At 40.1% G+C, this 15636-nt stretch overlaps 1 protein-coding gene across 4 annotated transcripts in view; it reads right to left on the reverse strand.

The window, feature by feature from the left end:
- The window catches only part of Runx1t1 (RUNX1 partner transcriptional co-repressor 1), a 111004-nt gene that overhangs the window by 66231 nt on the left and 29137 nt on the right, over positions 1-15636 (reverse strand). For 2 of the 4 annotated variants that reach the window (XM_087190593.1, XM_087190596.1), the window contains exons 2-3: positions 3733-3870; positions 1496-1737 (exon numbers count right to left, since the gene is read on the reverse strand). In XM_087190593.1, the coding sequence (XP_087046719.1) occupies positions 1496-1737; positions 3733-3870 (380 nt within the window). Of the gene's footprint in view, positions 1-1495; positions 1738-3732; positions 3871-5398; positions 13858-13881; positions 14004-15636 lie in introns of those variants that run through there. The other 2 variants (XM_087190595.1, XM_087190594.1) reach the window with 2 other exon arrangements.

The raw sequence follows: 15636 nt of genomic DNA on the forward strand, positions 1-15636 counted from the left end.
CTGGTCTAACGTATTTACATGTTGAAAATCTGTCACATAACACTCAAAAAAAAGAATGAAAAGGGAAGATAGGTGACGGCCAACATGCTGAAGATATACTGACACACCTATCAGATTGGCTTTGTGCTCTGGATTTGCACCAGGGACAGTGGGAAATGGGAAAGTCGTTTTTCTGGGAGCAAGAAGGAGAAGCAGTTAATTGTTAAAATTTAAATTGCAAAATTTCTGTCAAGTATAGTTTATAGTGATTTTAAGCATGCCTCTTAGTCCTGCTTTGCCCATGATACGGCCACGTAATAAAAATAAATGATGCACTTCATGAAAAGGGAAACTGCTGCCCATCATCCCAATTTCTACTCCAGCCTAATCATGGATGAAAGACTGAACTGCTCTATGACTCAGTTTCCAAGGGAAAATGGCCTTACTAAAAGCTAGAGAGTCCTCCATTTGTGTAGAGAATGACAACAAATCTAAGAGATTTAGGAAGCAAAGAAATGATACATGTTCTCATTTGCAGTGTAATGTGCCAAAATTAACAATTCCATTCTCAACTAACAGTTTAAGTAACTCTATCTATACCAGAGATTTAGTCTGGGGGGAAAATAACAATTAATAGTTACCAAGGTTAAAGAGAAATGAGGATTTATTGTTTTATGAGTTCATCTAAATAAAAACTCCTCCTCAAAGCAACTAAGTTAAAATGAGTGCCCAATTAGATTACGTGAATCATTAACATAACAAAATCATTCTATGTGTTGAAGTCATTAACTATGCCAAGAGGGTACTTATTGAAATATACATAGACACATGTGTTATATAAACATTTATCTGTACAAATACACACACATGGATATATTCACACATGTGCAAACATATTTATGGCTATGACAACAATAAATCTGTATATATAAAAGTAATTTTTTTGTACCAGTGATAGAATTGAGTCCTTCACACTGAACTATATCCTCTCCTTTTTATTTTGAGACAGGGTCACATGAAGTCACCCACCCAGTTGCCCAGGTGAACTTGAACTTGCAATCCTCCTGCCTCCCCCTCTCAGAGTGCCGAGATTACAGACATGCACCATCCCTAGCTGTATAGCTTTTTTTTTGTAAAAGTAACCATGGTGGGGGTCAATACATAATACAGAATTGGAAAACTTGTTATTGTAGCAGACTTGCACATAATCTCCAGGTGTAGAAACTATTACAGCAAAACTGCTGTGAGAAGCTGGGCATGGTGGCACATGCCTACAATAAGAGCTCTGAGGAGGCTGAAGGAGGGGATGTGCTCCAAGTTCGAGGCCAACCTGAGCTGCATAGTGAATTCAAGGCCAGCCTGGACTACATCAGGAGACCATATCTCAGAAAGCAAAAAAATAAAAAACAAAAGCAAAATACCCACAAAATTGCTATGAGGATGGGGTCTCTATTTCTGAATCTCCTACACATGCTGTCCCTTACCCCATAACTCTGGGCTGGTCCCTGTTACTTACCACCAGTCCTAGTACAAGGGTGCGGACTCTCTCTCCAATCTCTGGTGAAATGTCATTGCCAAACTGCTGCAGGGTAGTAAGGAACCGTTTGAGCTTGCTGAGTTGCCTGGCACCACAGGCTGGGGGCAACTGTTGATTAGCCAGAGAAGAGGAGGAAGAAGAGGAAGGCCCATTGCTAAAGCCATTGGGCGGCGAGGGGGCGCCATTCAAGGCTGTAGGTGAATGGCTGGTGCCATTAGTTACTGTCAGGGGCACAAAATCAGAAGGAAAACATAAATTTCAGGGAACAAGTACAAGGAAATTGCCACCACATTTCCTTCCTTCCCTTGAAATCTGGTAGAACTGTAATTTCAAAGGTGTTGGAACATGTTGTAAAATCATGGACTTCACAGGCTCACCAGTCTCTTCTATCACTAACCGGGTCCACTCCTCACATGGAGGCCTGGCATTTGCACAGAAGCTGATAACAAACAGAGCCTGCAGTAACACCGGGCCAGCCCTGCCTCCCATGAGCACATATGCCAACCACCTGAAATGTTCCAAACAGAGCAAACAGCTTTGGATGTCAGCCTTTTGTCACAGGCTTACATCAATATAACAGGGCTACTCCTTCCTAAACTGCTCCTCTAGAGAAAGTGTACATTTGGTGGAGACTAAATTTATCACTGAACATTTTTAATCATGTTTTATACACACAACTGACAGCTGTGTTTATAGAAATAGGGCTTTCAAGTTTTCACCTTATACCACCCAATTAGAAGGTTATTTTCTCCCTCATATTTCTTAACCACTTATTTAGGGAAAAAGCAAATTTTACATATAAAGCCAAAACGGACTTTATCAAGGAGTAATTTCAAGAAAATGAAAGAGGACACCTCAATCCAACCAAGAGCATACATTGGTAGTAATTCAGTAAATACATTTCCAATAAAATGTAGTTGAACATCAGATGATAATCCATAAGAACGAGACTAGAAAACTTGCTCATTTGTCACTAAAGAAAATGATGATTTCATCATGTTGAGTCAATTAATTTGACAAAATGATCTTTATCAAGCCCATCTTTCTAATATAACTTCGATTATCTCCAATAATAGTTTGAAGAAGTTTTAAGGATAGTGTTATTCCTTAAGTTTTTTTTCATAATAATAAAATGATTCTCTTATCCCAAATCAGTACCAATGTAACCTGTCAAAAAATGACAGCTCACCAGACCATCTCATAGGAGACATATGCCTATCACTGGGACTTGGGGTAACATAAGGTGCCAGGGTTACAGCTTGGCATGTCACAGTCTTCTGCTCCTTGCACATTTGGAAAGATCTTTTAAATGGAAGGACAACATTGGACAAATAGCCTAGGATGTGTATTTTGCTGACCCCTTATAATCCTCTGGATCTTATTTTAGCCTCTTACTGTCCATTCATATAGATTTCACGGCACATGGTCCGTAAATCGTATTATCTGCAACAGATGACATTTATTAGCTTGATAAATCCTTGATGACAATTTTAACCAGAACATTCAGATTGATTAAAATAAACCTACCCACTATGCCTGCTGAATTAGAGTGAAAAGCAAGAGAAATTGCTCTTCTCTTGGAATGTTCTGTCCGTTCCTTGGATGGTACAGAAAGCAGTATGAGCACTGACTCAGAACGAAGGACTTGAGCCAAGAGAAAATGCAGTAAAGGTTTAATGGAAGCCTGACCAGGTCGAAACAAATAATGCTACCAATTTCAGAAAGGTTTCCATAGGAAAGTGTTGCATACAGCAATGCCCTTTTTAATTTAAGAAAGTCTAATTTTTAATGTTATTTATAACAGTATGAAATAGACGAAGTGGTTTTAGAAGACCAGAAGTAACCCAGAAATAATTACAGTATATTTCCACATTCCAAGTCAAACTGACCAAACTAAGGAGAGCTTCACATAAATGATACAGGGATAACAACTATAGTTTCAGACTAAATCCAATGTTCTTCATTTGCTAAAAACATAGCAGACTATAACTCTGAAGTAATAAAAGGCAGATAAATATTGGTAGTCATATCACTTATGCCCAAGATATACTTTTGTTTGCGTTCATTACCTCCTCACTGGTAAACTAATGTTATTTTTTTTTTTTGCTTTATTTACATGGACACTAAATTTTACTTTTCCTTGACATTTTACATGCAGAGCAAAACTAATCTAAACTTTAAAACTGAAACATGAAACTCCAACGTGACCAACTTACATGTTGTCGGTGTAAATGAGCTGGTTCTTGGGGCTCCTTGGGTGGTGGGGGGCGGTGGCATGGTCGGAGGAGTCAGCCTAGACTGCGTCTTCACATCCACAGGTGAGTCTGGCATTGTGGAGTGCTTCTCAGTACGATCTGGAGGATGCCACCAGGAACAGGTTATTTTACTCCTTAAGCACCTTAGTTTTCAAGTGGGGTTTATCTTTTTAAAAAGCAAGTGAACAGAAGAAATTCAACATCCTCTATCAATAAAATATGCTTATCTACAGAAGTTTAAATCAGGATTTTATCATCCAGACCCCACTTAAGAAGGTGTAGCAGATGGCAGGACCTCATTTGTAACTAGGTTATATTATATCCTATTGTTATTTCTGGCTTGGGCAGATGCTACCTTAGTAGCGTTATATGCACCAACACAACTTCAGTCGGAGCTGAAGCCAACATTAGCAAGAGTACAGAACAGATGAGGAAGAAAGACGATAATGAACTCCTCCTGACAGCTCAGAAAGAACAAACAAAAAAAACCCAACTGAAGTCTGTTATGCAGGTGAGACACTGGCAGGAGGCAGCTCTTGGCGGAGAATTTCTCTAACACCTGCCATCCGCTTTCCCTGCTTAGTGTTCTGGTCCATTAGATGAAACAGCTCACGTCTCCCAGACATAGCTCTCCCTTCAATTTTATCTGCTCTGTTTTAAAATCACCACTACATAAATGCTTTATGTTTCACAATGAAGTTAAGCTATTATTTACTTAGAATGCATGAATTTATGACCTGTCATTTTAAAAAATGAGGTCAATACACTGATTAATAATCTCAGACACAGAATGTTTAAGTTTCAGACTGATAACTAACAAAAACTAAAGACAATCCTATTATCTTTTAAAGTGCAAGACAGATACGGAGAAATTTGACTACTTAATAATGAACACGTATAATTCAGAACTGTTTTCTCCTAATACTTTTCTCTTAAAATTGCAAACTATTTTTCTTAATTTAATCTACTTATCAAAGCAAGAGATCTTTAGCAAAATGAGTTTTTGTCTAGATACTTCTACAAACATGTGAAAACACAGCCCCAAAATGTTGAGGTGCTTCTACAGCTTAAGACACAAGTATTTTACACTTGAACATTTAGAAAAGCAAAACAAACTATGAAGAATTAGCCTTTTAAAATACTGTGATAACCATAATGAGAAATTCTCAAAGTTACTTAAAAGTCAATTATTAAAAGAAAATGAAAAGCCCAAACTACTATCACCATTCCAAATCTAGCTCAACTTTGTTCAAAGCAGTCTCATTAAGACTCGGGTTGCAATAAAATACAGCATTTAAAAAGTTCAACTAATGTTGAAACCATATTAGGGGAAATGTAGTAAAAGAATAAAAATGATCATTATCCCAATAAGTGCATTTCACAGGATGATCTAGTTAACAGTATCTACTGGTTGAATCACAATGAATGAGTCTAAAGTCGTTAAAAGAGTTCTGAATGAAATGATGGTAGAGAGCTTCGCCTCCTTTACTGTTAAAAACTTTTCTTCATATTGCTATGCCAGAGCACATTATAATCAGCATCAGTAAGTCTCTTATTCCAGAAAAACACAGAAGTTAGGTAGGCTTAAAATTGCTTCTTCAGTAAATTCACTGCGCATTCTACTCACCTCAACCAACCTCAGCAACAAGGGAATAAATAGCTTTCCGCTTATGTTGCAGCTGAGGGAAGAGGTACAGCAGCAAATACAAGTCTCCCTAAATAAAGGCAAATATTTCTGTCATGCCAAGAAAGGAGGGAGAGAGGGAGGCCTGCCAGAGTCGGCTGGGAGATAACAGTGGGGACGGCTGGTCCATCTGGCTTTCATTCTGCTAACACTCACATGGAACTGTGAGCGAAGGCAGTCCAGATACACAGACTTGCAGCACGTGGTTGCTCAGACAGAGAAAGGAAGAGCAGAGGGGGCAGGGGAAGCAGGAGTAATGAACAAATAAAGCAAGCAACAGAAAGGAGGAGAAAACTGGCAGAGAGAGGAGCCCTAAAGGGAGACAACTCTCACCAGCCAACGCTGAACCTGAAGCATAGAGGTCCCCCCTTACCACCCTCGTACCTCAACTTTCAAACAGATCTCACACCCACTCCTCCTCCTCCTACATAGCCCACACTAAGAAAAACGCAAATTCTGAAAAGCTGACAACAGGTTTCTTTAAACTTAAGAATCAAGTTTATATTTAATATAACCTTTGTATTCCACCTCTGTCCCAACTTTAGAAAACATTCTTGATGCAAATGTACTTTTTATTTGAAAATGTATTGAATATCAGTCTTGGTCCACATTTATCACCCAGAGCATCATCAGAGTAGCACCATCAACAGAGGTGATTAATTTTTTCTTTTAATTGTTAAAATGTCATCAGTATTTTATGAACGACCACCACCAAACCAATGCATAGCAAGACACCACGACTCCAGGCAGGAATATGGACATTCTAACCAGAATATATGTACGCGGATATATTCAGGACTTTGACATTAGCCAAAGTTCTGCGATGGTTGACTTAATACTGATCAAATGGAGTTCCAACCAGAGGTCCTATAAACTGAGACAAAGTGGGACCATATGTAACTCATTCTGTGCTGTTCAGTGCAATCAATCCAGAACGGAGATAGATGGTGAAATCACCGGCCAGGCTCGATCCTTACACACACAAAAACCCTCTGGAGCAGAGAGATTTAAGATAAATTCGGAAAATATGTCTCAAGTATGCTGAGCTCTGTTGCATTTGTTTTGGATTACTTAAAAAATTTTTTTTGAAATATATATTCTTGAAACTTTTATAGCAAACAGCACAAGACCTATGATTTAACCACAGAAGCATTTCACTCCATTTCAAATTAGAGGATATGGTAAAACCAATATTAAGTTATTCTGTATCTTACATAATTTTTTTAAGTTCATGAAAATTATACTTCTCTGGTACATAATTTCTAGTTTTTCATTGCTGGAAGAGAATTGTGACGTTAGTGAAAGACAGACATAAAGTGATTTTTCTTTTTAAGTAGAGGAGAGAGATGAGGAGGAGGCAGGAGGGGAAGAAGAGAAGGACAAAAAAATTATTTGATCAGGAAGGGAAGGGAAGTATAAGTCTTTACTTCTACCGTGATTCACACCACTTCTAAACAAGATGATCTTCTCTACGTGGTAACATTTCTCTCACTTGGCAAATATCCAACACATATGCAGCAAATATGGCTGGAGCATGGAAGAAAATGTGGCATATATAAATATATGCATTACCAATACCATTCCAATATCCAATTCATTGTCAGGGCCTTCCAGAAGTGGTATGTTTTCCATTTCCATTTCCTTTTTTTTTCTTTTTCTTTTTTTTTTTTTAAAGTAAAAAGAAAAGGTATGACATAATCTGCCTTGGCACTTACTTTAAGTTAGTTCAAACAGTTCCAGATGTGTTTTCAAGGTACGAAAAATAGGTATTCTACATTTTACTTGTTTGCATACCATTTTAGACACTACTGGTATAACAAAAACGTTCAATTTTGGTAGGCAGTACATCTCTTTCTATTAGGACATCATGTCAATTACAATAGAAGTCTCAGATATAGATTATAAGGAACTTCTTGGACAACTAGTAATTAGTCCAGTGTCAGTCTACCTGAAGAAGTGTTAATGAAAGAACTTAAAAGATACTAGAAAGTATTAAGCCAATGTGGAAGCCACGTACTACTAAAAGAGAATTGGGAAAGGAGAAGGAAGACAGGGAAGGAAATGGGATTAGAATCTTAATTTGTACTATATTTCACTGGAAAACATGGCAAATAGAGTTCTGACAATGAAGTCAGTTAGAGACGGCAAAGTCTCGGTACGAGCTGTTGCAGATGACTGTCCACACACCAGGACAATGGTGACTGATGCTTTCCGGCCATCCAGCCTCCACATGTCCCTGATGAGCACTTCTGCTAACTTCCATTCCTGCTCAGGCCCTTTCAAGAATGCCTGAGAAGGGATGTCAAATACTATTGTTTTAAGCATGCTGAAACAATGTAGTAGAAGGATCTTTGGCAAAGTGGTGAAACTTCCAAGTTAAGACAGACTTGGCGTCAAGAGTTGGCTCCTTTAACCACTGGTAGGAAGCCCTCCCAGAAGTTAATTATCCTGAGCCTCAGTTCCTCATAAGAAAAATGGGAAGCCAGGGATGGGGACATGCACCTGAAATACCAGCTACTTGGGAGGCTAGGGCAGTAAGACTGCAAGAGGCCAGCCTGGGCAATTTAGTGACCACTACTACCCATATCCAAATAAAATTTACACTGCAGGGAGGGGAGAAAGAAAGAGAAAAAGAGAAAGGAAAAAAGGATGGAGAGGTGGAAGGGAGGGATACAATCCTCTGTCCTTAATGGAGACAAAAATTAAATAAGATACTGCTTAAAACCCTATCATAGCCAGGTGTGGTGATCACACCTATAATCCCAGCACCAGGGAGGGCAAAGCAAGAGGCCAGCCTGAACTACATAGCAAACCCTGTCTCAAAAACAACAAATGAAAAAGAAACCCATCAGGGTGCTGACTCTTATCAGGCACTGCTAAGTATAAACTTCACTTTCCGATGCTTCAAGTCTAGCTTCTATCAATACAGGACACCCTGGTATTCCCTGGCCTTTTTTACTTTTCCTTTTTCTCAATATTTTTTCAATTTTTTCTTAGGAGGGTGCTTAATATATATGTATGATCATGGTTCTTACATGTAGGTTGGTTACATTCCTAACTTTTCCAAATCCCTTCCCTATATTTTAGCCAGTTCAAAAATAACCAATTGCTATGAGTAATGTGGCTCACACCTGCAATACCATACTCTAGGAGCCTGAGGCAGGAGGATCTCAAATTCTAACCCAGCCTGGGAAATTTAGCAACTTAGTAAGAACTTGCCTCAAGATAAAAATAAAAATGGCTGGGGATGTAGCTCAGTATGAAGAACTTGGTTTCAATCCCTAATGCTGCAAAAAAAAAAATTTTGTGACAAACTGTGAACACATGGCATCAACAGTTCATAAATATATAAAGGATCAGACACTCCTTGATTTCTGAGGGGGTTACAGCTTGATAAATCCATTGTAAGTTGAAAAACATCATAAATTGTAAATGAATTCAACACATCCAATCTATCAAACATCATAGCAACACAGTTGTCTACTCTCAAATGTTAGTATGTATTTCCAAGTCCAGGAACACAAGAGTAGTGTGCAAAAGTAACAGAAACTCAGAAGCTCCCAAGCACTAGTGGAAGTTTTTCAATCCAGTTTCCAGCTGGTTACTCTTGAGGGTGTGGCTGAGGGCTGCAGTTCACTACTGCTGCTCAGTACCCTGCAATGTGTCGCTAGCCAGGAAAAGACCAAAACTCAAATGTCAAAAGGAAAATTTCTAATGAATATATCTCTTTCACACCATTGTAAAGTCAAAAACTTCTAAGTCAAACCATTGTAAGTCACGGACCATCTGTTATGTGGAAGGTGCAGGAGTCCTGAAACTTACCTCTGCAATCAAGTTAATGCAGTTTTAGGCAAAAGTAAGAGTGACCACTCACCTCTCTTCTTAGCCTTGCATAGGTGCTCTGGCTGAAAGTCGGACAAAATTCGAAGAGCACCAATAAGACATCATTAAGAGGCAGAGCCTTTTAAATGGCTCTGCCCTCGGGGATGGGATCAGTTCATTACAAAGGGGTGGGAGACCCTGGTGTGGTGGCACACACCTGTAATCCCAGCACTAGGAGACCTTGTCTCAAGCCATGGGGTGGGGGCTTATAAGAATTATGTAGGCTCCTTTTGCTTTTCATCTCTTTTACCTGGTGAAGACCCAGAATTCCAAAGCAACATGAAGACTGGGCACAAACCTACTGATGCTTTGATCTTACACTCCACAGCCTCCAGAACTGTGAAAGATTCCTGTTACTTAAAATAGCCATTCTAGGGTATTTTGCTATAACAGTATGAACAGACTAGCAATAGGTGTTGTATGAAGACTGTTACTTCCAAAATACAAATCTGATCTTTTCACTGATCTAAAATCTTTGAGAGGATCCTACTGTCCACAGCCTAAAATACAAAATCTCTGTAGCCTGGCTCATGTAACAGTTCCTCAGCAGTGTGTGGCCCTTTCTTCCAAGCTGGAAGTCCTTAATTTTATCTAGGTACTTACCCTTTCCTCCCAATTCTTGAAGGCAGATTCTCCTTGTTTTGCATAAATCAAGTTAATGATTGCTCTTATCAGTAGTAGGTTTCAAAGATGGGTGTTGTGATCCAATTCTAGATAAAGAGCTGCAAAGGGAAGGCTATGGGAAAGGTTTTGGGAAAAACTTCCTCACTTTCTAAACAAAGGCCCAAGGAGAAAACAGTTCCTGTTCTTCTGATAGGCACTACTGTGTTTGTAAGTGATCACTTCGCTTCCTTGGCTTCTGCTTTCCTTATCTATAAAATTAAACATGTTGGACTTCACGACTTCAAGGATTTTCTGCAAATGCTAAAGTTCTCTGGTTTGTTCCTGCAGATATGGCTTATGATCATCACAAACACAGAGAAGACGACCTGGAGAATATATATCTGGCAATAAAGTAACCACGTATAAAATTATTTTGAAAATGGTGATTATAATCAGCCTTCTGTTCACATAAATTTCTATGCTCACAAGAATGGCAATTTCTCTTCTGTAAACATTAAAATTAGCACCTATGTTCTCTTTTCAAATACATTTTCAATCCTTATTACTAAATCTCCATTAATAATTTGATTATAAAATAACGCTATCAATGTCCAATTCTCTTTTTAATTACACCAAAACACTGAAATTGTTTTCACAGTCTAGGTTCTTTTTTTTTTTTTTTTTTTTGGTATAGAGGATTGAACTCAGGTCCTTGTGCTTGCGAAGCAGGTGGCAAAACCACTGAGCTAAATCCCCTGCCCAACACAGTCCAGGTTCTTGAAAGAGTAACCTTAGGGCCTGGGATGTAGCTCAGCTGCACAGCGCCTGCCTAGCAAGCATGAGGCCCCGAGTTTGATTCCAGGTACCAAAAAAAAAGAAAGAGTAACCTACACTTTCTCTGCTTCCACATTTCCCAGTCTATCTTCCATGCACTAGTGGTGGAGACTCCCAGGCTGCCTGCCTGAAGTTTCCCCCTGCCCCACACTGGGAAACCATCAACTCTTTTAATCTCATAACCACCTTGAGAGCCACCATGTTCTTTCATGACTTTATACCCAAGAAACCAATGAGACGCCCAAGCCCAGTGCCTAGTCCAAGATGGGTAAGCTCAGTCCTTCCCCACGACGTCTACGTTCAGAACTGAGGAAGGAGGGTTGGGGATTTAGCTCAATGGTTCTGCTGCCTGCCTCGAAAGCGCAAGGACCTGAGTTCGATCCCTGGTACCAAAAAAAAGAAAGAACTGAGGAAGGAAAGCTGTCCCAGTACAGAGGTACAAAGCTGTAATCTCTCCTGCCCTCTGTGTTCAGAAAGGTGGCCTGTGGTGGAAAAGGTGGCAAGTACCAGCCAGAAGGATGCAAAGAAACACAAGAGTGTCCTGCAGCAGGAAATACAGTTCCTCATTCTACTACATCCTGTAGGATACTTATATCTCTAAAATTCTGATAATGTGGGTCATCCAAGCCTTGGAGCAATCCCTCCTTAGCCAAATCCCTGGAATACTGATAAAAACAAACAAACAAAGAAACAAACAAACATGAAGCACAGCATCAAGACATCCTGCTAGCCTCCACTAACACTTCTCAATTGAATTCCTGTTCCTAATCCAAGAAAAATGTTTTTATCTGGTTTCTAACCATGACCATCTCTGAAAGCCATACAGCAGCACTGGAGTACCCCACTGCCTGACACTCAGGATTTCACACACACCTCATTCTTTTCCTCAAAAACCCTTCACCCTACCATGCCTGGCCCTGCCCATCATTCCTTCTGACACAGTGCCCCTGACTCCCCAGGTCTACTCTCTCATTTTTCTCTTGCCTTCCTGGCTGCACCCCACAGCCTAAGGGCTCTCCTTTCTGCATCTCTGTGATAACTACCGGTAACTTCCCTCCACAGTCCTCCTTAGGTCCTCTTCAAATTTCTACCCATCTCTTCTTTAGTGACTTCATTTGCACTATCACGGTAATAAAGGGTGTGGAGCTAAAGGACAGTATGATCTGAACATTAGCTCTGTGGTTGCCTATGTAAAACCAGCCACCTTTTCCAACCCACACTGTGGGAACAAACTCAGATCGTGTATATAAATAACATGGTTGGCCAAAGGCCTGCTGCCACATGGTAAGCACTCTAGAAACAGTGGCTCTGTTCACACCTTGGCCATGACAGAGAGGACTTCTATCTATAACCCTAACAGACATCCCTCCAGAGCTCTAGATCTGAATGTCCTGGGAATCATGGATGTCTACAGCCTGAATTCCAGCCTCCTCATCCAACGGCTCTCGCCTGACCTGTTCAACAACCCATCAAATGGACTCCTTGTCTTGTCCTTTTTATTCATTTCTAATCTACTCTTCACGCCACAGCCAGTCATGCTCCTATACAGGTCAAAGAAGTGACCTGAGATCTTGCTCCTCTTCTCTCAGGAATCTTCCAAGATCTTTTATAACCTTAAATAGAAAGTCTGTGGCATTTAAGAGACCACAGAAAGGCTTGTGCTACCTGTCTGCAGTGTTTCAGACTCAGGTTCCTTCCTCCCACCCACTCCACTGCCATAGTCGAACTCCACGTGGCACCACTGCAGTTCCCCAAACGCCTTGTCACTTGGGATTTCACATACACAGCATCTTTTGTCCTAGAAAACCCTCCTCCCGTTCACTGCCTCCCACTGCCCAATGTTCCTTTCAAACTCGAGCCAGGTGTCACTTCAGCCAGAAACTGCAATAACTCTTCTGTCCCCAAGCTGGTTCCAGACTTACTGTATTTTCATGCTACCCTGTCCAGATCCCTCTTTCAGCACAAATCACACAGTATGTGACCACTATTAAAGATTATGATAGCATCTTGTTTTTCTATTTCTAGCACTTAGCACAGTGCTTGACATACAGAAGGTACTCAAAAAATGGATCTATCACTATAAAGTCATAAGGCATGCCTATAGTCACAACTTTGAGACTTTAGGACTATCAACAAATACAACGGTAGGCCAAGAACAGTGGTGCACGCCTGTAATCTCAGCACTCAGGAGGCTGAGGCAGGAGGATTGCCAAGAGTTCGGGGCCAGCCTGAGCTACAGAGACCCTATCTCAAAACAAACACCCCCCCCAAAACAAACATAAGAGTTTTAACTCAAGATAAAATTATCCATGGCTCTTTTTCCTATCATCCAAAAATAATTCTAAAATAAATGTTTACATGCTGGAAAACTTAAGCCAAAGATAAATCTGGAACAATGCTCGAAAAAATTATTCAACTTACAGTTTTTAGACACCTCTTAGTAATTAAAACTTTCCCTATGATCTTTTACTATATAATGTTAGGGGAGAAGTGTGTATAAGGCAATTTATACATATATGATTTATGCACTCCAAAAGCTCTTTTTAAAATAATATCAGTGTAGTCACAAATATACAAAACAAAAGGAAAAATATTTTATGAACCAAAAATATACACTACATTCCACATTCCGCAAGTTTTTCTGCTGCTTACATATGGATGGTAGGATAACAAGTTATTTTTACTTTCTTATTTTTCTCTATTCTGTAATGAACATATTTTATTCTTACCCCTAAAAAAAAGAAAGAAAAAAGCCCTATTAGGATACATCAGCTAAAATCAGAGTTAAGCCTGAATGATACATGCTGAAAGCTATGCATGTTTTATCTCATTTTAAACCTCCTAAGGAAGAGGTACCATAAACCTTCCCTTTGTATAAAACAGGACCTGGGACTCAGAGAGGCTGAATAATTTGCCCAAGGTTATAAACCAGAGTTTATCTTGGTCCTTCTCAAAGTTCATTATCATCTAGGTTCCTGTTACCTTATCTATGATCTGCAAAACCAGAATACAGACTTTCCTCAGTATACGTTAAATCCAGGGCGGTTGATACACTAGAACTACACTTTCTAACACAGAAGCAGAGACACCAGCTACATGTGACTTACCTTTTCATTAAAATCCAATAAACCTTAAAATTTAGTTTCTTAGCCACACTCAAGAGCTCAACAGCTAAGGCCACGGGTGCCAGACAGCCACCATCTTAGAATACTCAGTTACAGAGCATCCTCACAAAGGACAATGCCATCATACAAAAATGGCTATGAAATGCTACTGTACAAATAATGGCTTTGTGGCAAGATTCCGTGCAGGTAACAAGCAGCCCAACAAGGGAAGGGGGAGGGGGAGGGAGCAGGAATGGCTGCTTCCTGAATATCTTCCTTTGCCATTCAGGCCTTTTTTCACCTGATTTATGTTTTGGGTTTCTGTATATTATTTCATTTGCTTGTGATCATTTGAGAGAGGAAGAAAATAACAGTTCCAGCACTCTGGGAGTCTGAGGCAGAAGGATCACAAGATCAAGCCCAGCCGGAGCAACTTAGCAACTCAGTGAGACCCTGTCTCAAAATTTAAAAAAAAAAAATTAAAGGCTAAGGATATAACTCAGTGTGGAAACCCTGAATTCAATCCCCAGTACCACAAAAACAAACACACAAACAAATTCAAAGACAACGGGGTGGTGGTGCATGCCTGTAATCTCAGCCACTCAGAATGCTGAGGCAAAAGGGTCAAGAGTTCAAGGCCAGACTGGGCAACTTTATGAGACCTTGTCCAAAAAAACTTTTTTAAAGGGCTGAGGATGCAACTCAGTGGTAGCACACCTGGGTTCTATCCCCAGCCCAGCCAAGACAGACAGACAGACAAAGATTGCAAACGATCTGTTAAAACCGAAGACTAAGGTAAGTCAGTGATAAACCCTAAGGAAGTGTGAGCATACATACTGTAAGTTTAGATTATGAGTAAACATCTCATGCTAATGACAACAAGGTCAAGTCCTGAAGTGCTGCAGCCAGTATCTAGTCCAGAATCGGGCATGACAGCCTGAAGCACGGCTCTCTTCCTTTAAGGGGTATGAACTCTGGTTAAGAAGAAAGCCAGCCACAGATCCAGGGAAATCTGTACCATCAGAAAAATAACTTCAAAAAATTATTGGGTCATGGGCCAGGGATTTAGCTCTGGTTTCGCCGCCTGCTGTGCAAGCCCAAGGACCTGAGTTAGATCCCGGTACCAAAAACATAGATAAATAAATAAAAATTATTGGGTCATATCAATTAGGGACAAGAATAGCAGTTCCTCTCCTATAGCATTTATCCAGTCACATGTGACACCTTTGTATTATTTTTGAATATTTTCACAACTTGAATATCAGCTTCAGGAACATAAGAGTTTTGTCTTATTTGTTAACTTCAACTTCCTCAGCTTTTAGGAAAGAAAGCGTGACATAGGACGGAGGATCTCAAGTTCAAGTCCAGCTTGGGCAACTTGGTGACTTAGTGAGATCCTGTCTTGGGTTGAAGACAGCGCAGTAAAAACGCCCTGGTTTCAATCCCCAGTAAAACTAAAGAGAAAAAGAGAAGAGAGGGAGAGAAAGCATTATATAAACACTTACAAGTACCCAAACAGTGTTTCTTGCTAGAAGAATCAATTTCACAAAGAAAAGAACTGCTAGCACAGGAAAGCCAGTGGACTCCAGGCATTATGTGCACATGCCAGTCCCTCAAAGATGCCACCCCTCCCACAGCTGCTGCCACCTTCACTCTGGTGACTCCTGCTTCTTATTCTAACCACCACTTCTTGGCAGTGGCTCCTAGAAGCTCCCAAGGAAGTGCCAAGCGGTCTGAGACCATCCCACATTAGCGTAG

The sequence above is a fragment of the Heterocephalus glaber genome, unplaced genomic scaffold (assembly GCF_053883595.1).
Source record: "Heterocephalus glaber isolate CG9 unplaced genomic scaffold, H.glaber_assembly_v1.0 deba00001553, whole genome shotgun sequence".
Taxonomy (NCBI): domain Eukaryota; kingdom Metazoa; phylum Chordata; class Mammalia; order Rodentia; family Bathyergidae; genus Heterocephalus; species Heterocephalus glaber.